Source organism: Phaethon aethereus (genome assembly GCF_964289735.1).
Source record: "Phaethon aethereus genome assembly, chromosome: 1".
Lineage (NCBI taxonomy): Eukaryota > Metazoa > Chordata > Aves > Phaethontiformes > Phaethontidae > Phaethon > Phaethon aethereus.
In genome coordinates, this window is record NC_138575.1 from 25,666,172 (window position 1) to 25,691,595 (window position 25,424).

The 25,424-nt window shown below is 38.8% G+C and overlaps 1 protein-coding gene across 1 annotated transcript; it reads left to right on the forward strand.

Annotated features, from left to right (window-relative positions):
• SLC13A1 (solute carrier family 13 member 1) lies at positions 1-24,660 on the forward strand (the record flags this gene model as incomplete). Its single annotated transcript, XM_082000027.1, has 15 exons — positions 1-423; positions 2,269-2,397; positions 3,099-3,235; positions 8,313-8,500; positions 9,318-9,375; positions 9,458-9,524; positions 10,034-10,197; positions 14,712-14,831; positions 16,067-16,165; positions 16,255-16,356; positions 21,348-21,451; positions 22,420-22,529; positions 23,194-23,355; positions 24,279-24,416; positions 24,517-24,660. Exons 1-15 carry the CDS (start codon positions 325-327, stop codon positions 24,658-24,660), a joined length of 1,821 nt encoding a protein of 606 aa, XP_081856153.1. The 5' UTR covers positions 1-324.
• Positions 24,661-25,424: the final 764 nt, after the last annotated feature.

A 25,424-nucleotide genomic window follows, 5' to 3' on the forward strand; every position in this document is an offset into this window, starting at 1 on the left:
GAGCACCTAAAATGTTTGGTTATCTAGTTGTCTAAAACCTGCTCTAATTACATAGACTTGTTATGAGGAAGGGCAGGGGGAGAAAGTCATGAGGAAGCCGACATCTAGCCTTGGTTTATGATGAACACTTATCTTATCAACCTACTGTTAATAAACTCACTAAAACAATAAAGGGTAAGATTTAATTTTAACTTGGTTTACTGGCCTGCTTTAGCAATGGCTAAAGGTGATAGCTTGGAAAAATATTAATCAGAGTCAGCTATTTAAAGTCAGACCTATTTTTTGGCAGTTTCTGCAAGAAAGTTCATCTACTAGCCATCAACCATGAAGATTCTTAGCTACCTCTTTGTTTACCGAAGGTTCCTGCTCATTGTCCTCACCCCACTGCTTTTACTTCCACTTCCACTCATCATCAAAACCAAAGTAAGTGACCTGCTTTAAAGGGTAATTATTTTGCACCTGTATGTCAAGCCTTAGATTCCTAGATCTTTTCAGAATCATAGAATCATAGAATCATAGAATGGCTTCGGCTGGAGGGGACCTTGAATGACTTCTTGATGTTTACAATGGGGATTTTTTTTTTTTTTTGTAAACTCAGAGTATTTGCATAGAAATGTAGAGAAGACAACAACTTTAATGTAAGTTTCTGTGCTGGTTGTATGAAGTTCTGAATTAAAGATTTGTTTTCTTGTTTGGGAAATGTTTTTTTCTCATTTAATTACATCTAAACTACCTTGAAAATCCTGTCCTTACTATTACATTTTGGCCATTTAAACAGCTCTGTATGATTGACAGTGGAGATGAATTGTAAGGAATACAGCTGCAATTACCTTTTTATTTCATAATGGATTTTGTTATGTTCATAATATATTGTGTTGTCTGATAACAAATGACTGGAATCAATGATCTGAGAAATTCCCTCTGGCTCCTAAATAGAGCAAAGGTTATGGCAGGACACTTTATTTTTATTTTACTTGAAATAAATTCTGCTGGCATTCAATAACTCTTGTGATAACTCCAGGCTGATGAAACAGCTATCTAAAAATTGTTTTAGTCATTCTATTTAGTACAGCTCTGATATCAGCAAAATGAAACGGAATTCTCCCGTGATGTATTATCACATATGCATTATACATGTCCTGCGTAACAATACATGAAAGTCCAGTTCAGAGGTCCTTGCATCACAGATAGATTATGGTTACAGAGCAACGTTCTTCACACTGTCTCGTATCACAGTTTCAATGTTTCACTTTCCTCTCTGAGCATTAAGAATTTCTCAAATTCTTAATGTGGTAGGACTTAAGTGAGAGAACATTTGGTACCTGGTAAATGAATTGAGACTATCAAATTGTTTCATACATAACACAAGCTTCTACAGAAAATAAATGCTAGTTGTAGCTGACTGACTTGGATTTAACTTTGCTATTTTCCAGTCAGAGGTTCCCAGAAACACTTCATGAAGTTATTCCTTTCCCAATACAAACCATCTCTGCTGTTGTTGAGTAGTTTCATGCCCTAACCAGTGGCATAAAAAGATCTAAACCATTTTCCTCAAGAGCAGAAATACAAATCAAAACTACACAAAAGAAGTTTCTAGGATTCTAGAAGAAACTAGGCTCACTTCATCTCATTATATTTGGCTGTGGCTGCATTTTACAGTCAGCACTGAAGTAAATTCTCCTGAAAAAACTCCTGTTTTCCAGGAGTTTAAATGAAAGACCTTCACTAAAATTACACGTCTTAAAAACAACTGTGTTTCTTGTCAGACTTGCACAATGCTTTTTATATTAGATGATATCCTTGCCTTATTGATGTTGATGACAAAACTTAATTGATTACAGGAGAGACAAAATTTGACCTATTATTGACTGTCAGTATTCCTAGAGGCTTAAAGGTTTGCTTACAGCTGCAAAATGTTTGTGATTTATGTTAATTCATGGACTGAGAATGTTCCAGAATAACCTACATGATTAATTGTGCTTGAAGGAAAAGGCAGCTGACTTTTTTCCCGCCTTTCATAAGTGGTAGAATTTAAATAATTTTACTGTCTCGTAGAAAAAAGTTCTTTAAAACTATTTTACAAACTATGTTTCCTGTCTTAGCAGGTTTACCAATAGCAGACAATAAGTACCCTAAATTCAGGTCCCTTGACTCATACTTGTTTCAGTTAGGGGGAATCTCTCTACTGACATAAATGGACTTTTTGCAATTGTGATTTTTTTCCTGGATGATCCACTCATATTTTTGTTGGTGCCTTTTGTATTCTAGGAAGCAGAATGTGCATACACATTGTTTGTAGTTGCCATCTTTTGGCTTACAGAAGCTTTGCCGTTGGCTGTTTCAGCTTTGCTCCCTGCCTTTATGTTCCCATTGTTTGGTATAATGGAATCCAAGGAGGTAACCCTTTTTTTCCTCTCTATCATATTATGGATTTCAATTGTAAAATCTCCAAAGAAAGAACCACATAATGGTGAAACCTGATGGGCTACTCCATGGATTTGCTGAGTGCCAATCACAGTAGGTCTGCCTTAAGACTTGCTTGCATGCTTTGTCCTCAGGACTTACTGATCTGTCTTTAACATTTTTTTCTAGATTATGATTCAGTGCTTAGATACCAGTCAATGAGAAAATGCTAGATAGATATAAAATATCCTTAATATTACAAAAGTTAGATGACACACTGAAGACAGCGTGTGCAAAATGCTAAGTATACATCTTCATGTCAAAGAGATGATCATACTCTATGTTTAAAGCTGTTCTTTTATCTGTTGGATAGATGACTAAATTAATAAAAGCAGCATTTCATTGGTGATTTATTTTGTGAGACATGACTAAAGAGCTTAGATTGTTCATATCATAAGCCTTATTTTTCATTCTGTTTTAACATTATGCACTGTAGTGCAGTTATTCTTGCATCATTTGGTTTAAATGAAACTAACAGTTTCAATGAAATTAACAGTCTAAATTTAAGCCAAAAAACTTTCTCAATATTTATTTCAATATATGTCCTTACTGAATTTTTTTTTCATTAAACTGATACCAAATAGTAATAGAAAATCACCTTTTAGTTAACAAAATATTTTTTGTTTTTATTTCAGGTGGCATCTGCTTATTTTAAAGACTTTCATCTGCTGCTGATTGGAGTAATTTGTTTGGCAACGTCAATAGAAAAATGGAATTTCCACAAAAGAGTGGCTTTAAGAATGGTGATGCTGGTGGGTGTCAACCCTGCATGGTATGTGCTAAACAATGTCTTGAAGGACAATAATACTTTTGGAAAGCTATGTATTCCAGAAATAATTGCCTACTGCTTTTTCAGTAGTAGAAATGCAGCATTTCTTTTCTATAGAAACAAAGTAGATATTTGAAATTATATGATTGATTTTTAGGTGATGCTATTATTTTACTGAATTCCAAATTAAAAGTTCCCTGCAGTGATTCTGTTCATAATAAGAATCCTTCCGAACAAAATATCTGATGAATTTATGAATAATGTAAGGGTCCTGTTTCTTAATCATAAGCTGTTTCAGAACAACTTGGGTTGGAAGGGACCTTTAAAGGTCACCTAGTCCAACTCCCCTTCAAAGAGCAGGGACATCTTCAACTAGAGCAGGTTTCTCAGAGCCCCATCCAACTCAACCTGGAATGTTCCCAGGGATGAGGCATCTACCACCTCTCTGGGCAACCTGTGCCAGTGTTTCACCACCCTCATTGTGAAAAATGTCTTCCTTAGATATAGTCTAAATCTACCCTCTTTTAGTTTAAAAATTTAATGGTCATTAGTTCATTACATACCCGATGCCTACAACTGAAAATCTGTGCTATACTTATTACTAATTTGTATTTCAATACTGTTTGCAAAATTCTAGACACTTCCCAAAAATACAAGAAACATTCAAATACACAATGAGGAAAAAAAGTCATAAAATTAAAGATGTGGTGGGGAAGAAAAAAAACATTATGCACAATGTCTGTCTTTATTTTTTTTCTTTGTCTACCTATGAGGAAAATAGCAAAGGAATAGAAACTTCCCCAGCTGTACAAGGTGATGAAATGACACATTCTACTTACTCACTATCAACATATATCTTATGAAGCAAAAACTCTTTTCTTTGCTTACTTTACAAACTTGCAGAAAAGCTTTAGGCCCACAGATTCATCTGTCAGTACACCAGTGAGGCTGCAGATAAAATCTGTAGGGAAAGTTTGGCTTCCCAGAATACATGATGCTTATGACTCCTTGTCAGGAATCAGACAGTGACAGGAAATAAAAAGCCATAAAAATAACAACCTAAGAAATGAGATGCCTCTTAGGTGATCTAACTAATAACACCTTATGGAAATGCTAGATTATTTCTATTCCTCAGTGATTTGTCTGTCCTAATCTTAAATATCACATGTATTTTGATTTTTCCGGCATCTTTTGATAGCTGGTAGCTTGCTTTTTTTACAATCTTGTTCAGCTGCCTCCCATTATCTTTAGCTATACTCTTGAGCTATGTGGTTATACTTATTTCAGTTTTTCTTTTTTCAATCACTCCTAAGTCCTCACCTTTTGGCTGAAATCTTGAAAGGGACAACACAAGTGGATGGCGGGCTGTGCTAAGCTGAACACTGCTGGGGAACTTGCTGTGTACACAGAAACCCGCAGCCAGCTGTTGAGGATACCTAGAGCAACTCCAGAGACAGCTTTGTAACCCTGAGGAAGCGGTATCCCTCACAACTATCTCAGCTCTATCACATTTCTTGATCATGACAAAAGGATGATAAGAGTATGATAAGATGATCTGTGAAGGAGAGGATCCTCCCACCTCTCAGCATCTGCTACTTGTTAGCTGTGCCCACCACAAAGTGATGCATGATGTTCCTTGTGCACAACCCTCCTCCTCTGCTGACAGGAGTCCTCAGCCAGCCTGTGCACTTTGGAGCCTCATCCAGCCCAAAGCAGAGATACCATTGTAGGAGTTTTCTGCATTAGAGGGCATGGGGGATGCAGCAGTGGAAGTAGAATAGCAGGAGTCCTCTGGATTTCGCATTCTGCATTCTTCTGGAGAAACTGGCTTGCATCAGAAATAGTGTGGCTAGCAGGAGTAGGGAAGTGATTGTCCTTTTGTACTTGGCACTGGTGAGACCGCTCCTCACAGACTGTGTCCAGTGTTGGGCCCCTCACTACAAGAAGGACATTGAGGTGCTGGAGCGTGTCCAAAGAAGAGCAACGAAGCTGGTGAAGGGTCTAGAGCACAAGTCTTACACGGAGAGGCTGAGGGAACTGGGGTTGTTTAGTCTGGAGAAGAGGAGGCTGAGGGGAGACCTCATTGCTCTCTGCAACTACCTGAAAGGAGGTTGCAGAGAGGTGGCTGCCAGTATCTTCTCCCAAGTAACAAGCGATAGGATGAGAGAAAATGGCCTCAAGTTGCATCAGGGGAGGTTTAGATTGGATATCAGGAAAAATTTCTTCACCGAAAGTGTTGTCAAGCACTGTGGTGCAGTTGACATGCTGGAGGGAAGGGATGCCATCCACAGGGACCTTTGATAGGCTTGAGAGGTGGCCCGTGCAAACCTCATGAAGTTCAACATGGCCAAGTACAAGGTCCTGCGCATGGGTTGGCGTAATCCCAAGCACAAATACAGGCTGTGCAGAAAATGGATTGAGAGCAGTCCTGAGGAGAAGGACTTGGGGGTGTTGGTGGATGTGAAGCTCAACACTGGCAATGTGCATTTGCAGCCCAGAAGGCCAACTGTATCTTGGGCTGCATCAAAAGAAGCCTGACCAGCAGGTTGAGGGAGGTGATTCTCCCCCTACGTGTCACTCTCGTGAGATCCCACCTGGATTACTACATTCAGCTGTGGCGCCCCCAACATAAGAAGGACATGGACCTATTGGAAAGGGTCCTGAGAAGGGCCACGAAGCTGATCAAAGGGCTGGAGCACCTCTCCTATGAAGGCAGGCTGAGAGAGTTGGGGTTGTTCAGCCTAGAGAAGAGAAGGCTCTGGGGAGACTTTATAGCAGCTTATAACCTCTTTCCTGAAGTAGGCCTACAAGAAAGCTGAAGAGGGACTTTTTACAAGGGCATGTAGTGATAAGATAAGGGGCAATAGGTTTAAACTGAAAGAGGGTAAGTTTAGATTGGACATAAGGAAGAAATTCTTCACTCTGTGGGTGGTGAGGGCATGGAACAGGTTGCCTAAAGAAGTTGTGGATGTCCCATCCCTGGAAGTGTGCAAGACCAGGTTGGATGGGTCTTTGAGTAACCTGGTCTAGTGGAAGGTGTCCCTGCCCATGGCAGGGGGTTAGACTAGATGATATTTGAAGATCCCTTCCAGCCCAAACCATTCTATAAAAAAAAAAAAAAAAAAGGCTGCCCAGGGAAGTGGTTGAGTTATCATCCCTTGAGGTATTTAAAACACATGTAGACGTGGCGCTTAGGGACATGGTTTAGTGGTGGACTTGGCAGTGCGAGATTAACAGCTGGACCTGATGATCTTAAGGGTCTTTTCCAACCTAGATGATTCTGATTCTACGAGTACCTAAAGGGCTCCCATTATTTGAGCTACACGGTCTGGTCCACAAACTATCAGGGAAAGGTGAATACGTGTATGCACCCTGCAAGGACTAGAATGAGCAATAAAATATTGATTGTGCATTACATAACAGAGAGTGACTTTATAATTGAATGTAAATGAAGTTATCATCCGAGGTTCCATGCAGAATAAACACCACAGGGAGAATAATGCAGAAAAACTGTGGCTGAACAGGTTAGGATATATTTTATTATATTTTAAATCACTTTTGGAGTCACTCGTTAGAGTACACCACACTGTACTAAATGGTCACCTGACCATCAGTCCATCAAATTCTGGAAATTTAAGATGAATAGTTTTGAAACACGTTAATTTGCTTTGATTTCTCTTGCAATCCTCTTGCAAGTTTTACTGAAATTATATTTCTTTACAACATGAACAATTGTACTCAGTGTTCTTAGCCTGACCAGTATTTTCTGCATAAAAATTTCTCCTGGAAACACAGTTAGGTCCCATCTGAGGACCTAATCAAAAACTGCCTAATGTTAATGGGTTTTATACTACTCATGACAATTTGTATTGAATGAGGTCCACCACTTGCAGGTCTGCAGATCATTCCATCATTATGCAATTAAAGGTGCACAGAGAAAAGACAAGGTGCCCCTGTTGGGAAAAAACGAGTTTGAAATGTTGCTATTAGCTGAAATGAAAGACTACAAGAGGCTTTTTGAACCATATTTTTATGTAATAAAATATTGCTTACCTTATTTTTGTATAAAATCTTTTCATCAAGTGCTGAGTAATCCTTGCAGTTTTTGTGAAGCTTCTGATCCAGGCTAGGCAAAGAGCTTTACAAATTGCGCAAATGACTTCTCAGAAAATGCTGTAACATCACAATCCCTCCACTCACAGTTGTTCTCTCACTGTGGTGATGCATGGCAGGTGTTTAATGACACTGCCAACACCTTGGGACAGGAAGTCGAGATGAATACTCTGATTTACAACTCCAAGAGACATGTTACAAATGGCAATGATGTGACCTGTATTCTAAAATTACTGTCCAACTTCACCAGGTATGACATAGAATATTTGAGGGTTTTAGTGTAAAACTAGAGTCACTGCAATTCTATGCATTGCATCAGTGCAATCAGGAATTGCACAGATTCAATTCCTATTTGTAGTAAACTTAGCATAAGCTGTGCCAAGACCAGACTAAGACATTGTAATGACCTTCACTTTCTCGTTTAATATCAAATATGACATTACTGAAGGTAAATAATCCCTACACCTGTCTTGGGGCTCTGGTTAAGAACTAAGTTAAGTACCGCTTCCTGAATTGTTAATATTTCTTCCTGTAACGCCTGGACTGGTACCTAGAGGATTTACAACGTAAGTGATTAGTCTGGGCGTTTGACCAAGTGTACAGTACAAAATTAATAGCATTAGCAGTTTACTCATTTTAACTTTCATCTGAACTTGTGACATGCATGGTGCTCTTTCTTCAAAGATGATTGAAATACAGTATCATTCTGTAAATAAACATTATATCTCCTGTTTCAATTTATAATATATTAATCCTTTAACTCTAAAATATGATAATATCAGTGAGAAATGTCTTCGATCCAAATCATTTTAATTCATAAACTCCCTCAGAGGTCCATTACAAGCTTTACATTTTCAGTGTTTCCTACATTCAAGCTTTCTGTTGAAAAAGCTTTCCATTTATATTAAATAAAGCAGTGATAGAAGGTGTTGCTGTAGCAGCCACAGACTCTTCTCTCCTGTTCCAGGCTTACGCTGGGTTTCATGGTTAGCTGTGCTTTCTTGTCAATGTGGCTCAGCAACACCTCTGCTGCTGCCATGGTGATGCCAATTGTAGAGGCTGTAGCTCAGCAGATCATCAGAACTGAAGCAGAAGCTGATGCGCTGGAGATGTCTTGCTCTAACGGCTCCATCAACCCGGCACTGGAGCTGGACGGTAGGCATGCAGTGCAGTTTTTGTCTTTGCCCTTCCTCACTCTGCAGCAGGGTAAACACCACACCAAAGAAAGTTAAATGGCTGGGGAAGTACTAACGTCATTACGTACTTCATTGTGAGACCTCTCTTGGGTTGCTGTGTATGAGGCCTCTCATATTCGCAAAGATTAATTAAAATTAAACAGGAGGAGAGGAGAGGAGAGGAGAGGAGAGGAGAGGAGAGGAGAGGAGAGGAGAGGAGAGGAGAGGAGAGGAGAGGAGAGGAGAGGAGAGGAGAGGAGAGGAGAGGAGAGGAGAGGAGAGGAGAGGAGAGGAGAGGAGAGGAGAGGAGAGGAGAGGAGAGGAGAGGAGAGGAGAGGAGAGGAGAGGAGAGGAGAGGAGAGGAGAGGAGAGGAGAGGAGAGGAGAGGAGAGGAGAGGAGAGGAGAGGAGAGAAGAAGCTGGCTTGTTCAGCCTAGTAAAATGAAGTCTGAAAAGAAATATGACTACAGGCTATAAATACACTAGGGATTAAATGTTAGAAAGAGAAAGAGCTGTTTAAACTCTATGGTAATGTTGGGAGAACAAATGAGTCTAAACTGGTTACGTACACAGTTGGATTGTAAATTAGGAAGAGATTTCTTGTCATTAGAAGATTAAGACTTTGGTGTATAGGAGTCATGAAGGAGCAGGGCACAACTCAGCTGTTTTTAATGTTGGCACTTGTTAATGCATTCATGGGATGATGTGAAGTTGTTGCATGGAATGGGACTTGCTGATGGAGCCTGTCCAGTTTTGTTTCCTTAAATAAGTATCTGTCTTTCCATCAATGTCTTACAGAAAATGTAGAAGAACTTGAAAGCAGTGACTGGAAAGAGAAAGAAAAACAAGTTAATGGGTAATAATTTACTAAATTCTGCTATAAGAATTCATCTAAATATAGTATCTGCTTATTACAATACCTACATTTGTTTTTCCAGGTATGACAACAATGTGGGTAGAACTGTGTGCACAATTGAAAAGGAAAATGAAAAAGAAAAGCAACAGGTACTTAAGATGTCTCTCTATTATACAGCTAATGTGAGTAACTTAGTTTTAACCTAAATCTCACTTCTGTGTAACACCTAACATGGCACAGCTAGCAATGAAGCTAGTTTCATGTGGATAAGATATATATGTGTAGATACACATATACATACAGTTTCCTTATGTAGTTAGGTTCATTAGTAGTTTTGCGTTCCCAGTGTATTTTATAGAAGTTAAACCAACCTCACTGGAGAACAAGCTCTATATATCAGGTGTACATATATCAGTATATACAAAGGCTGTTCCTGTGTAGAGACAGACAGCTCAGGCAAAGGACTTCATGATTTGACTCTCCCTTCTTTTCCTTTGCATGAATAATTGTAGCACCACTGTAGCAGCAAACCAAACCATGCTGTGTATGGCTATATTGCCAGCAAATTGCCTGTCTGTTCTGGGACAGCCTTGAATCCTATTTTTGTGCTTGGTAATGACCCCTTCTTATATATTAATTGGTGCATATTCTTTCTAAGCAGAACCTACCACCCACTGAAACAGGGAGAAAAAGCAGAGAGGAAAAATACAGTGGGATTTTCAAAGCGTTGTGCTTATGTGTTGCTTATTCTGCTACCATTGGAGGTCTGACCACAATCACAGGAACATCGACTAATCTTATTTTTGCTGAGCACTTCAATACGTAAGAGACTATATTAAATTATTTGTATTCTTCTTAATCCAGATTTTTAACCACTCTTGAGTTCTCACATGGGTCCCCTAAAATGCATTAGAAAACTTACCCTTTGGTTTGATAGGATTTGATTCTATTATTCTTTTCTGTTATTTTTTGTTAACAAGATAAAATGAAATTGCACAGTTGTGAAAGGGTATAAGTGATCACCTAACACATGCAAAAAGATGACCAGTCTTTGGTTAAATAGTACTTTACTCTTTGAATAGCTGCATGGAAAAGGATGGGCTTATCTGAGGGGGAAGTCACTACTTAGCATCAATATGACAAACACCATCTTGCCTTAAAGGACTGTTATTCATTTCTAAGTACTGCAGGAGCTAAGTTCAGGTCTGCTTAGCAAAGATCATCAGGAGACTTTCAGGAAGCTATGCTTAGTGCGTTGTTGAAATGAGGAATTTTTGTCCATTAGTCAAAGAAAAAGCAAATCATTTCAAACCAGTCTGAAACTTTGCATTCAATGGAACACTTTGTTTTGAGGTTATTAAAAACATTCTTTAATATTCCTTTTCTTTTCTAAGTAGAACTGCTTTGAAAAGAAAATTGGCAGATTTCATTCCAAAGCTTTTGAAAAAAACAATAATTCTTGCTGAACATTTTTTCTTCTGCAAACTACTCAGGGCCAGAAATATTCGTACTTTAATTTTAAAATAGAACAAAATAAAACCCACAATCCTTTTACTAGCCTCTGCCCACTATTCTGTATTGCAGATGGCAAAACAGTGAAAGACCAGTTATTGATAGATTTTCTTCCAACTTGTGTTCCATGAATGGATAAAATTTGCCTTCTGCATGGTACTGAAGAGAACTGAAGTGGTGCAGTCTGTAAAGCAGCCTGTGCTAAGAGAAGGTCTGGTGCAAAGTAACAATGGAAACAGTATGGAAATTATAAGAGTACCTGTTACTGGGGCAAAAGAACTACACAAGGCAGACTGTGGCATTATAAGTCCTTCAGACTTAAACATTTAGACATAGAAGCATTTCTGATGCAAGTAGGCTTCACACTCAGGAGCCTAGAAGAATCCAAGATTGATCACTAGGAGTAAGAACTGTTCTTGTTCATCTCCCTGCAGTTGTAGGAAACTTGAAGAAAACTGGCTTGTAGCTGGTTTTTCAGTTTGTCTTAGCTGTTAACAATCTCTTTAAGAATGCATAAGCAGATTGTTGTTCTCTCCCTGTGCCTTCATCCTCTGCTAGGAGCATGGGCTGTCCATGGAGTACTGCATGTGTAATCTCATTTTAAACCCCACCAGGACTTTGTTTAATCTTTGCACAACCACTGAGCCTAATCCTTAACTTAAGCTGAATCTACCATCTAACTGTGCAAATATTTTTATCTTTAACTGTCTTGTTCCCCTTCTCCTTAGAGGCCTTATTTGTATTTATGCCCTGTCTGAAGTGGGAATTGACCTGTTAGCATGACTTGGACACATTTGCGGTCTGCCTGCAGGTATCATAAGCATGTGAAGGAAGGATAATTCAGCCACAGAGCTGTGCATACAGCACATTCCTGGGTTTCCCACTCGGTGACAAAACACTTAAAATGGCACTGTGAAATTCCATATTCCTCATATCTTCCCAATATTAGTATTACATAAGCTGGAATTAGTGTTTACTGTTCTCTCCTTCCCTCCTTTTAATTTGTCACATGAAGAGGAGAGCAGTATATCTATGTTAGCACTGGAGCTTGTGTGTTGCTAGGAATCCTTAGCCTGCTGTTGATTTGGGACAAAGAATTCTGCTGTGTTCCACAGCGCAGAAGCATCCCTGTCAGTGAGACCATCTTCCACAAGGGATCCTTTTCAAGACAGATTTGCTACTGATCCTCTCAGGGTCACTCCATTCTTTAATTGTATGCAAAGAGAGACTACAATATAGTGTCTAGAATATAGACAACTATGGGAAAAAAAAAAGAAAAAGAAAAAAAAAAAGTAATGGCTAACACACCAAGAAGATGTGTAGCCAGCTAATAGGCTAAGCATTAGCCTGCTCACAACTGCCCATAAGATGCCCAGATGCTTTACTGGCCAGGGAGGCACCAATGCGGATGAGATGGGTTGGTCCTCAGTGCTCCCTGGAACAGGTCCTTGGTGATGCTGAGTCCCTTCCTTCTGACTCCACATTTTTTTCCTGTAGTATTTTTTCCCTTCCCATATTGGTGTTTTTCCTATTGAATACTTCAGGCTGCTGCAGATCCCTGTGTCAGTTATCTCACACCTGCAGTCTTACCTATCTAATCTTACATCGCTCAGCTGTGGAGACTTTCTCACAGCTCTTTCCCACACGAAGCAGTTTCTTCATCACTGCAAGCCAAGGCTCAGAGCTGGGCAGTATTAGAGCAGGGCCACAGACCCTAGGAGCACAGGCAGCTGTACCCCAGGGTGACGGGAGGGTTGTGGAGAGGTTAGGGAGAGAAAGGGTTACCAGACAATGCTGTGTCAGGGAGAAAACTGAGTTCTCATGCTGAGAACGAGTAAATTCTACAAGGAAACCTTTGGTTCTCCAATCAGGCTCACTGACAAGTTATTCAATTTCCTGAATCCTACTCTGGCAACTGACTTTGACCTTCCAACATGAAGAATCAAACTTTGCCAACATTACATTATTTTCAACCTAAGCAATTTTATAAAAGTCATAAAAGGAATAATCTTATCTGGATTTGTTCTGTGAACCAAATCTGTTGGCATCTGTAGTATTTGCCTGGAAAGACTTTCTTGTTATTGTCACTGAATCACTGTAAAATAGGGATTATTAAAATCAATCACACTTTTTCATTTTCCAAAGGAAATAGGTCCTGAAAATAAATAGTTCAGTGTGTCCTGTTCATCCTCGTCTCAGACAAAACCTGTAGTAGGTAATCCAACTATAGCGATAATCCAACCAGCACTATATAATAGATCATTTTATTTAATTATTTAAATTGATCATGCAGTCTACCTGAGGAATATTTGCTATAGAAATGAAGATTATCTACCTTTAATATTGATTACTAGAAATACTTGAATATATAGCCAGCCCTGCACAAACTTACTGTGAAACCACAATAAATTAACATTTTATAATGGAAGTGATTCTTTAGAATAAAGTTTTCAGGAGCTTGTTTGTTGCTCAATGAGGAATTATCACACATAATTCAGGAAATAAGATGACAAACACTTCAGTAAATGATGAAATGCTAAGTCATTACTATGCTGATGTCAGTTTTTTGCTATCTTGGAATTCATACATTCCAAAATTGATGTGGCTAATCACGTAATAAAAGCTAAATAGCCATGTAATCAATAAATTACATATAATAGCACAATGCCTTTTCTCATTCCAGTTTCACTATCTCATCACTATGTACAGTTGCAGTTTAGAACATCACCTCAGGAAGTTGGTAGGAGTTCCGTCCCAGCTGGCACTTTAATTGCAATATATGTAAGCTTCATAATAAATATAGATCAATCCTAAAATTTGCACAATACTTAAGAAAGCATTTACAAGCATTTGCTGCCTCAAAGACCTATGTGATATCACAATCCCTTTTCTTCTAGCAAGGCCCGAAATACAAAAGATTGGCTAATAATTGAAAATAGTAATTTCAGCCCCTGTCTAGACATCGTGATTTCCCTTCCACCTGATTTTGCATCAAGGAGGAAAGCTGGCCAAGAGACTAGACTTTTCTTACTTCTAGCATTAAAAGATCTCTCAATACAGCTGGAGGAGCTCAAAGGAAGAATGACTTCTGTTCATAAAATAAATTGAAAAACAGGATTAATTTACCTGGCCTTTTTGCCTATCTGTCATTTATCTTGTTCAACAGTAAATTCATTTATTTCAGAAAACCAGAGCCCGTTTCTCTTTTTCTTAAATGCACGTGGCAGGGAGAGCTCTGGTTGAATGGCCCACATCTGTAAACAGTAGATTAAGACAATCTGAAGGAGACAAGGTGACTGGAGTGACAATCCTGCCTTTCCTAGAAATTAGTAATACTAATTTCTTTTCTAATCAGTTTTGAGTCCCTTATGGAACCTTAAACAATACATATCTCAATGTTGTCTCCACCATTGTCTTCTAAGTTCATTGGAGCTTGTTCATTTGAGTGTATTTTCTTGTGCTAAAGTCTTCTCTCAAAGAACTGCTTTTCTTAAGTTCTGTTTCTTTGTAGTCCTAATGGCCCTTAACACTGTGGGTGACTCTTCCTTGCCTCCTGAACTCAGGTTAGACACACTTAGATTGGTGTCAAATCCCCGGACCTGTTGCTGATCCAGTGCTCAAATAACTGGCACGACTAGTTCTTGTAGTGGTCATGATGAGCAAGAACAGGTGGGGAGGGTGAGGGAGGAGAACACCAGAGGCCACCTCATGCTGAAGTCAGCTGCCCGCTAGAAGCACTCTCTTGCAGCAGGGCTTTCTGGCACTCCTCACAAGTCTTCATTCCTTTGCAAAGCTCAACTGAACAGTTTCTTACTTTCACACAGCCGTTACCCAGACTGCCAGTGCATCAATTTTGGATCCTGGTTTATCCTTTCCATCCCCATCACAGTCATCATTCTGCTGCTCTCCTGGGTCTGGCTCCAGTGGCTCTTCCTTGGGTTTGAGTAAGTAAATGTTGCAATCAATAAAACTAAAGGTTGATGACACAAGAGATACTTTGTACCAGGAGTAAATATTGCATCTATTTTTAACAGGCTCAATAGGAAGGTAATGCAGCAACAGTGATTTTGCTTCCTTGATTAGTATGGCTGTGTCCATAAGTATGGATGGGAATTTTCTAAAATAAGGGTCTTTGACTACTCAGCCCAATGTGAAAAGTCCATATCACAAATGATGATACCCATTCCTTTAGAATATACTGACATCATCATTAAAGAGTGCATGTGTGCAAGACAAAAGAATACTGAAATTTTATGCATTTTGGTCTAAGACTGGAAGATTTAAAGATAGTCAGGATGTTACCCTTCACTGCAGTCAGTGATTGCCTTGAATACTTGAGCAATATCTGTATTATAAACTGCATGATTATATTTTTAGATGTAAAATATAAAACTTCCACTTTTCTAAAATTTATATGTGATGTTACGGTATTTTTTTTCCCCTCTGAGCTTGTGCTTTTAGTGTTTTGGAGAGGAAAATACTTCTTTTGGGCTGATTCTTCAAAGCCTTGTTCTCCATGAGTTCACTAACATCTGCAGAGATAACAACAGGAACACCTGTCTTCCACAATTACATGGCTACTTATCGTGCAAGAGATGAAGAGTGAGACTGTCTGCTCTTAAGTAGACTTAAAATCATCCCACGCTTAACACTCTATATCTGAACATTTATTGTTTCATTGTTCTTGATTGTTTTGTAGTGTTCTTTTTAACACGGTGTAAAGGTCTCATCCAAGAATGAAAAACCAAACTCACAGCAAATAGGCTGTTGATCAGTATGCAGGCTACTCATGTGATACAAACTTTTTCAGTACAAAACAAAGTAAAACAAAGTCATAAGTGACTCTCATTAAATAGCCAGGTTATGTATTTGATTGTTTCAATTAGTTCCCATTAGCATGGGAACTAATTGAAACTTTCATCTTTCCCAGGCGAATGAGCTAGTCAATAATAGGACACATTTTGTTGCTGTCTCTGTCAATCTCCCACTGGGCTTTGTCAATTAATTCCAATACACTCAGTTTGGTGCGTGGTAAGTAAATGGGAGATACTACATTAGAAAGTGAAAGTTTTATTTTTGTAAAGTGCTATTGGTAACTGGAAAGTTTGGAGGGTTGGGTGGGGTTTTTTTCCATATACACTGTTATTTCATCATTCAATATTACTGATTTACATTCCAGTTTTAAAAACATGTTCAAGTGTGGCAAGAAGAAAACTGCTAGAGAAGAGGCCTCAGCACAGGTGATTCAGGAGCAGTACAAGAGGCTCGGACCGATGAGGTATGTCAAACTATAAATCTTCAAACAAGAACAAGTAAATCCAAGTGTGAATTCAGGAAAATGTATAACCCATTCTGTTTCTGCTATAGCTACCCAGAAATTGTTACACTTGTCCTATTCATTCTAATGACCCTGCTATGGTTCACCAGAGAGCCTGGCTTCATCCCAGGATGGTCTTCACTTTTCCCAAAGTAAGTAATCTTTTTGGTACTTTTTTTGGAATTTTACTGTGTCTTAACTACATACCTTCTTTTCTTCTCAATTAAAAAAAAAACCTAAACTTTCTATACTTCAGAAATATTCCAGGCTTAAGTTATTGAAAATCTTTATAGTGTACACAGAACAAGTAAACTCCAGCAATTTCAAGGATGTAAGTGTGCAATATCTGAAACATGCTAAAGCCATTACAGGATAAAATAAAGTGCCTCCTAGGAAGGTTTTAGAGTTGATCCAGTGAGTGAGAATCCATAACGTCTGATGGTGCAGTATCCTACTTGCTCATCAAATCTGCAGGTTCAAGAATGAAATGTCAATTAGAATTTTTTGATTTACTGCCCTTAGTGACAGCCACACTTGTATGCATAGAGGGCAACACCCTCGACTTGGACAGCTCTAATTACTATCTGTTCATACATAACTGTCGTAACGCCACGGTTCAACTAACCACAAAAAAGCCAGGAACGGTTCCATTTTTTTGCCTTCTGCTGCAGGTTGGTTGTGCAGTCCCTTCCCCAGGATCACCTAGAATTTTTTCTCTAAGAAATTGGTCACTCTTGCAAGAACATATAATACTGTGTTATCTCCTGTTCTCTTGCTATAATTACTGTAATTTCAGTTCTGTTCTTCTGTGATAAAGGTCTGAGTCTTGCTCTGGAGTACTGGGAGGTAGTTGCAGCGTTGGGAGGAGCAGGACTTTGTGCTCTTTAGGTCCTTCTGGATATAGCATTTATTATTGGATGGGTCAAAGGCCAGTGCTGGACTTGCATGGCAATCTTTCATTTTGTTTTCCTGTGTGTCTGTCAAAAATGACATTTGAATATGCATCCATCATGCCTCCTCTCTTTAAATATACTCCCACCATACACACACCAGTGCTGTGCCAGAAAGTCTAGTAGGGGATGTTACAAGAAATAATTGTAGCCCTGTGAGGATTTAAAGTGCAAAGAAAAAATTTTTTTACGTAAAAAATAGCATTGAAAAGTGCAATATAAACTAAGGGTTTTTTTAATTACTTTTTCATTATCCAAAAAATTGTAAAAGAAAGATTTTTCCCCTTATAACAACAGCAGAGCTGATGATCATTGTCTCATATGAAAAAACATACTCTTGAAGGAGTTTTTGAGTGTTGACCTAATCAAGCAATCAGACAGCTAAGCAATCAGGTTGGCTTTGCTTCTTTCTGCTTCATATTAACATTCAGAGCTCATCGAGCACCATTTAATGAGACACATCCAATACTGAAAAACAGACGTTGTAAGCAACCTTTCAAATTTGGGTTTTACGGCTCAAATAAATAGATTATTTCAGTTCAGAGATCCCCATTTTCCTATTTGAAGTTGTCTGTTTACCATTGTCTGAGGATTTTGTTCACCGGTAGTGAAAAGCAGAATATTCTCATAATAAGTGTGGTTACAGATTCTGCACGGGGTTGTTCCTTTGTGGATGCCCTCTAATGTTTTCCTTGGAAGGGAGTGCAAGCACGTGTCACGTCACGTTAGGCTGAATCATGTTATAATTTGGGTGAGGTAACCTGAAGAGAAACAAAGCTTGTCTTGCTGCCTAACAAAACCTGTAAGTGGAAATAAAGCATTTCTAGCTATTCAGACCTTGCCTATTTCTAGATAGCTTTAATTTATCAATCAATTGCATGAATTGACATAAAATCAGGCAATTGGTTTTTTACTTTTCTGAGCAACAGGAAACTTCTCAGCCAAGATACATGAGGGGGGCAAGGAGCCAGCACAGGTACAGCTGGGAATAGTAGTGAGCCATTTTTAAAGAAAACAAAGCAGCAATCAGGAAAAAGAACTCGAAACCCAAGAACTATGGTTCTATCAATGCGCTCATCACCATGATGTCCAAGAGGCTTCTAGCAGTGCATGAACTGCGGCTTCCATCTCTTATGCTCGTGTTCCCTAATGCCTTGTGTACAAAATTGTTCAGTCCTTTGGATTTAAGTACACTTGTAGGCATATGCACAACTTCCTTAAGGTTAGGTTACAGGAAACAACTGTAACAACTGTAAAATTTCTCTGCCCTTAGAAAACTGATTTCTTATCAGAATCCTGATAGTACTTACTTTGCACAGGACCTTATCCCACAGTCTCAAGTCAGCCTTGGGGAAGTTCTGTCACCTGCAGAGCTGAGCTTTGTCCTTAGGAAAAGCTGCAGTGTCAGAGCTATAAGTAACCTTGAGACCCTCCATGGCCAGTGAGTGGGTCCTATTAGGTACGATACACACCACTCCCAGGGTCTTCGACCACGCAGGACTGTCAGTTCATTTATTCTAACACGCTGAAGATCAGAAGAGCTACATTGTTCTGTGCATTAAGCCCAGTAGAGATTTAATTTTATTAGAATATGAATTCCCAGAAAGCAACCAGGCTTGATTTCAGGGTGGCAAATCACAGGTTCCTCGGATTTTGGAATTTACCGCTTTCCTTGATAGTCTGTCCTGGTGTGTAATCGTTCCTGTTGGCAAACTAAACAAAACAAACTCATACCTTGTTTTCTGTCTGAATTTAGCTACAAGTCATCTGTTTTTGTCTTTCTCTACTGGTTTAAAAACTTTTCTGTGGTAGGTGCTTTAAGGATACACATATCTGGCTTAATTATACCACATTATAAGATTTGTTTTGACAAACTAAATGCTCTGCTTAAAGTTTTGCTTCAAGAAACAAATTCTCACCACTCTCATCACCCATGTTCATGTTCTCAGCCCCTTGTGTGCATTCTCACAAGTTACTGAACGCCCTTTTAAAATAGACACTAAATTTTTTGAAATCCCACCAGAAATACTGGTATTGAATGATGCTATCCCCTTACTTTTTAAGGCTTACTTTTTGATCCACATTTGTGCTGTATCAGTACTGAGTAGAGGTCATTTTTAAGCAACATCATCAGATGCTTTTCAAATATACATTACCTTTACCAGTTCATTATTCTTAAGAAAATTTTGTAAATCTATTAAAGACTAATCCTTTACTGTCCTGCCCTGAGCCCCTGTTACTTCCCTCTGGAGACAGACAGTAGAATATTTTAATAAATGTTGTATAAAACTACAGAGAGAAGCACAGGGTAAAAATGCCTGTTTCCTCCCCATCTTTTGACAGCACAGGATCACGCATCATTCCTGTTCCAGCAGTTTCCTTCCAAGTCCTGGCCTGATTCCAGGCTGTAGGGTATTAGGTTCAATTAGAGGAGTTTCGAGTTGGCCTTTGGCCAGGATTTTATGAACCTCATAAGAAGCATAAAGTTCAACACCAGTCTGCAGCTGATTACATCTGATGTATGCAAGCTGGGCTTCCCTCACGCTTCCTCAGATTATTGCCTGAGTGTATTCTTTCTTTTTTCTGCATGGTTTATTCCTTTCTTTATTGCCAATTCAAGGCCACTATGTACTTTTGCCCACTTCTCTAGAATGATCTCAGTGGGAGTCATTGTGAGATTTCCTTAATCAACAGCTTTTTTGCTTCCTTATGAGACAATCAGATTTGCAGTGTTACAAGCAGGTAGATATGCAGTTGCATTACTGCTTGGATAAATGGACTTTGAAAAATGTTTATCTCAAAATTTGATAATGATTGAAAAGCTTCTTTCTGGAATGGTGCCATGTGTGTCTTCATAAAGTATGAGTAATGGTAGGATGTTGTTTGTGTCCCAAGCAGGTTTTCTGAGAATGATGTTTTGCATCAGATGTATATATAATGTATAATCTACTAGATTATACATTTGTAACATATAACTGGGAGTTGATTTTTCCCTTTCAGTGAAAACCCCTGGTTTAGTATAAAAACCTTAAGCTGCTGGGAAGATCTGCTGGGAAGTTATGCTTGGACCTACTGTTATGAGGCTGAAAGGACAAATGTATTGGTATATTGTTTCGGGAAAAGTTACAGAATAATTTACAGAAAGTAGAAAAAAAAATAACAAAGCTTAAGAAAATGTTGGGTTTAACTTTCTTCAGCAAAATTCTTATTCATTTGAATGACCATCTTGACTGAAATAAGACAGACTGGGATATGTCACCACCTAGCAGTGCGTAACAGAATCAGGTGGATGTGTTAAAATGGCCTTAGAGCTCAGCTTTGCACTTTCCCTGATCTTGGGGCTGCTCGGTGCAAGTGAGAAGGATATTGCATCAGTTTAAGAAACACTAGTGCAAGCAGTTCTCAGGCACTGGAAATTACCAAAATGAACATGGCCCTGGTGTCTATGACCCTAGTAATGACAGTCATAGGGGGATGAGAATAAAGCTCTGCTGCCTTCTCTTAGCTACAAAAGCATCATCCTTTGTGGATATGCACAGTGCTCTTAAGGCCCGTTGGACTGAATCTATTACAGATCATGTTACAGTTATTAAATTTATCATTGAACTGTGAAAATTAGTTGTTTAAGCATCAGCTATTCCCAAACATTCCCCTCCCCCAGCTTATTTCTGTCTGACAAAATAACACACACTTACTCAAGATACTTATTCATGAATTTAAAGGTCTTGCATCTAACGTTTCTACAGATGTGGTGAATTGACCTTGGCTGGCTGCCAGATGCCCACCGAGTCACTCACTCCCCCTCCTCAACAGGATGGGGGAGAAAACAAGGTCAAAATGCTTGTGGGTCGAGATAAAGACCAGGAGACCCCTTACCAGTTGCCATCATGGGCTAAACAGACTTGATTCAGGGAAAATTAATTTAATTGCCAATGACGAAGAGTTGGATGGTGAGAAACAAAGACTAGAACACCTTTCCCCCCGCCCCTTCCTTCCCAGGCTCAACTTCACTCCTCCATTCCTGACTCCTCTACCTCCTTCCACTGCACCAAGTGGCACAGGAGGTGGGGAATGGGGTGTCCATTGGTCAGTCCATAACAGCTCCTTTCTGCCACCCCATCCTCCTCACTCTTTTCCCCTGCTCTTCCTGACTATATATATTTATGTGTTTTTTTCTTGTTAATTTCTTGTAGGTATAAAGGCTATGCTACGGATTCAACAACTGCCTTAGTGATAGGCCTCCTGTTCTTTATTATTCCAGCAAAAATATTGTCTAGGACTTCAAATGGAGAAAACAGTTGAGTATATTTTGATGTGGGTTTTACTACAGTAAGGTATCTAAGATGCAACAAAAAATATAGAATCATAGAATCTTTGGGTTGGAATGGACCTTTTAAGGTCATCTAGTCCAACCTCCTGCAAGGAGCAGGGACATCTTCCACTAGATCAGGTTGCTCAGAGCCCCGTCCAACCTGACCTGGAATGTTTCCAGGGATGGATATAACTTATTGCACTTGTTAGAGGAATGTTGGTAAATACTAATGTTACAATCTTAATACAGGATAATGTCTTACTGGGATATAGAGCACCCCTGACCTGGAAGTCAGTGCCAACAATTAAGCAATGTGAGCAGCAGGAGCTAGTGCTGTGCAGGAAACTGCTACCTGCAGCCCACCACCGCCAGTGGAAACCACCTTTCCATTGACTGCAATGGGCTGTGAATGGGACTGCATGGGGCAGGGCTGGGTTTATTTTTTGAAAATGTTACTGCTTATTTAAGGTACCTTATAAAATTCGACATTGTAAATGAGTCCATTCTCATTTAATTTTTCCCCTTCAAAATGTAATTTGCCCTCATTACAGTATACCTCCAGCTTGTCCTCTTTATGCATTCAGTTCTGCTGCTGAAATCAATGAGATCTGGGGGTTCACAGAGAATTCACGATCAGAACCTAAAAGAGCCTAAGAGAAACAGCATTTGCTGAGCAATCTGTCTGAATAGTGCAGTTATATTGAGTAAATTAAACTAATTGATATCCCATAGCTATCTTCCACATAGGGAGAGAGGGAACAGGAGCCAACGCTCCACTGGTGGAAACCATTGTAGCCGTTTGAATATTTCCATTCAAATAACCGTTTGAATATTTCCCAAGTACTTCCTCAGAGACATTACTTCAAGATACTTTTCAATATGTTTTTTAATGCTGGTGGGGGTTTTGGTTTTGTTTCGGTTTGGTTTTTGGTTTTTTTTTTTTTTTTCTCTAGCTGCTTTTGGTTACGCTCCACTGATTACTTGGAAGGAATTTCAGTCATGCATGCCCTGGGAAATAGCTATTCTTGTTGGTGGCGGGTTTGCACTGGCAGACGGCTGTGAGGTAATGCAATTTATAGAAGATACCAAACAATTAGCACGACCCACATCAGGAGCAATTCAGACATACAGTGAATTCACAGTCATTCTTTTGTTTTAGCAAGTTATTTGGTAGCAATATTGAACACAATTAATGTGATGAATATTCAAGACATTCAGAAAACAGGGTTACAAAAAAAGGAGTTTGCTTTGTCTTCAAAGACTATGCACAATGATGACTACGGTTTGTTATTTAATTTAAACCTCATGGTGGCAGGAGTTGTGCAGACACACTCTATCCAAAACCTTAGGGTTAATGTCTTGTCACTGAGGTACCGCTCACATGGAGCCCTGCTGTCTACTCCAATAAATTGAGAAGGTTTGGACCCAAACTCTGGTTATGAAGTTTGATATATGCATATTACAATTTTCTGATTATCTAAACCTCTCAGAGGTGCAAATATAAATAAATGGAATATAGTTTGCATGCATTCCTGTATGACACCATTGAATTAGAAAAATGTGCTAAAAAACATGTGGTAGGAATATGGAAAATATTTCAGATTTTTTCTCTTTTACACAAATACTTCATAATTAGCAGATCAGTAAATTCCTGTTCTATACCATTTGTTAAATTTCCTTTCAAGTGATTTGTAAAACATAATCATGTTGTCATATTCCTTTTGCAGGTTTCAAAACTTTCTGAGTGGGTAGCAAGTAATTTGACCCCTCTAGGATCATTACCCTTGTGGTTGGTTATCCTGATATCATGCCTTATCGTCACTTCAGTAACAGAAGTGGCTAGCAATCCAGCTACCATTACGATATTTTTGCCCATACTATCTCCTTTGGTGAGTATAATATAGATTGTTCTTAATCAGAATCTGCTCTATCATCGATGTAATACAGCTGCTCAAAGAAGCGGTCTCCGTAAAATACTTGATGCATTTCTTTGCTCTGCTGTGCTGTGCATTGGATACTTGGCTGCTTGGGGCTTTCTTACAAAAGAGACAGAAAATTCAGTAAAATTAGGTAAAAGTTCAACACTCAGAAAACAACGTTGTTATTCCTATTTACAACTAGTCAAAGAACTTAAAAAGGACAGCTCTCTTAGTGTTTCTTCAGGACCACATCTTCAGCGAAAATGGTTAACACTGCAACTTTCAAGCTGTCACCAAAGAGAAGAGAGGGCTAAGAGGTGTGCTTTATATGTAATTCTCATTTCTTCTCTCCTTAGCTCAGTTGTGTCTTTTCTTCTCATCTTTTTTATCAAAACACCTAGTTCTTTCTTCTTCTTCAAAACTTACTGATCATCTTCTAGTCTGTAGATTTTCCTCTTGGCCACCCTAGACACATACTAATGCCCTTTCCCTCTCTTATGATGAAACCTCAGTCCTCACCTCATTGAATCGCTCCTATGTATTATGTATAAATTCAACTTTATCATCTTTCTTGCAGTGTTTTGCTTTCAGTGCTTGTGCAGTGCACACACTCTTTGCAATAGTCTTATTCTATGGACTCAACTACAGTTAGAAAACATCAGGTGTGAATTTAAAGTTCAGTAGCTATTCTGTATTAGAATCACCTTTTCTTCTCTGAAATATTCCCAGACATAATCTTAAAAATCAGGTAACAGAAAAGGTTATTTCTCAGTATTTAAACTGGCAGTTCTGGTCACAGTTCACTTGTGTTAATAGAAGAAATGTGGATTTATGTATTTCATTGGGTAAACGTGTCCCTTGACAGCTGCTCTCTCTCTTTTATTATATGATAGGCTGAAGCCATTCATGTGAACCCACTTTTCATTTTGATACCTGCTACCTTGTGCACTTCCTTTGCATTCCTGCTTCCTGTAGCAAACCCAGCCAATGCCATTGTATTTTCATATGGTCATTTAACTGTTATGGACATGGTGAGTTTTGAGCAAAACTGCCTAATAGGGATTCTTAACATTTTAAAAGCTTTCTTCAGTGTCTTGATGTGAGTATCTGCTTTTTTTCCCTCTCCTTTAGGTGAAAGCTGGTTTGGGCATTAACATCATCGGAGTTGCTGTAGTTATGCTCGCAATTATGACATGGATAGTACCTATATTTGATCTCTATACTTACCCAAGCTGGGCAACAAATATTCCTTCTACAAATAGCACTGGGCTGTAAAAAAAATAATCCTGGGGATTGGATTGGTTTTGTTTCTTTTCTTTTCCACTGACATGTGGTGAGTCACTTAAAATGCTTTTTGTCACCACAACAATAGGGATCCACAGTACTATAAATGCCATATTTCACAGTCCTAGAGACTGATGATCCAGTCTGAGAGTCTAATCAGGCAGAGTGCTAGACTTTCCAAATACCATAAAGTTAGATCAAGTTTCTAATCTAGTTCAGCTAGTCTGAATGTTTATATCTTCATATTATGAAGGAAAAAAATAAATGTGCATAGCCGTTATCACTGGCAGTTTGCCCCCATTCTCAGGGTAGTGGAATAATGAGATTTAGATTTTATTATTTCAAATACTTTTTCTTACTATTACTTTGGTGATATTTGGGATTTGTCCAAGAACATGTTGGTTTTCTGTTTTCTAGCTTCAAACACTGAAATGGTGTTGATCACAAACAAAAGATCAGGCAGTGGTTTGTCTTGAACACATAGTTTACAGACTTGTCAAAAATGCACAGAAAATGGAGAAAAGCAGCACAACCACTTACACAGCACTTTATCTGTTAAGCACCTTGTAATTTGGAAGGAGAATATATACTTAAGCATATGTTTAGTCTATCTCCTTCCAGGACCTCACTGAAACATGTTGCTGTCATTTAGTATTTTTCTGGATAGACATGTATTGATAGATCTGAGTTGATCTACATGAATGGAGACTAAATTATCATCATACGTCTGTACCAAAAGTAGAGATATATCCCCT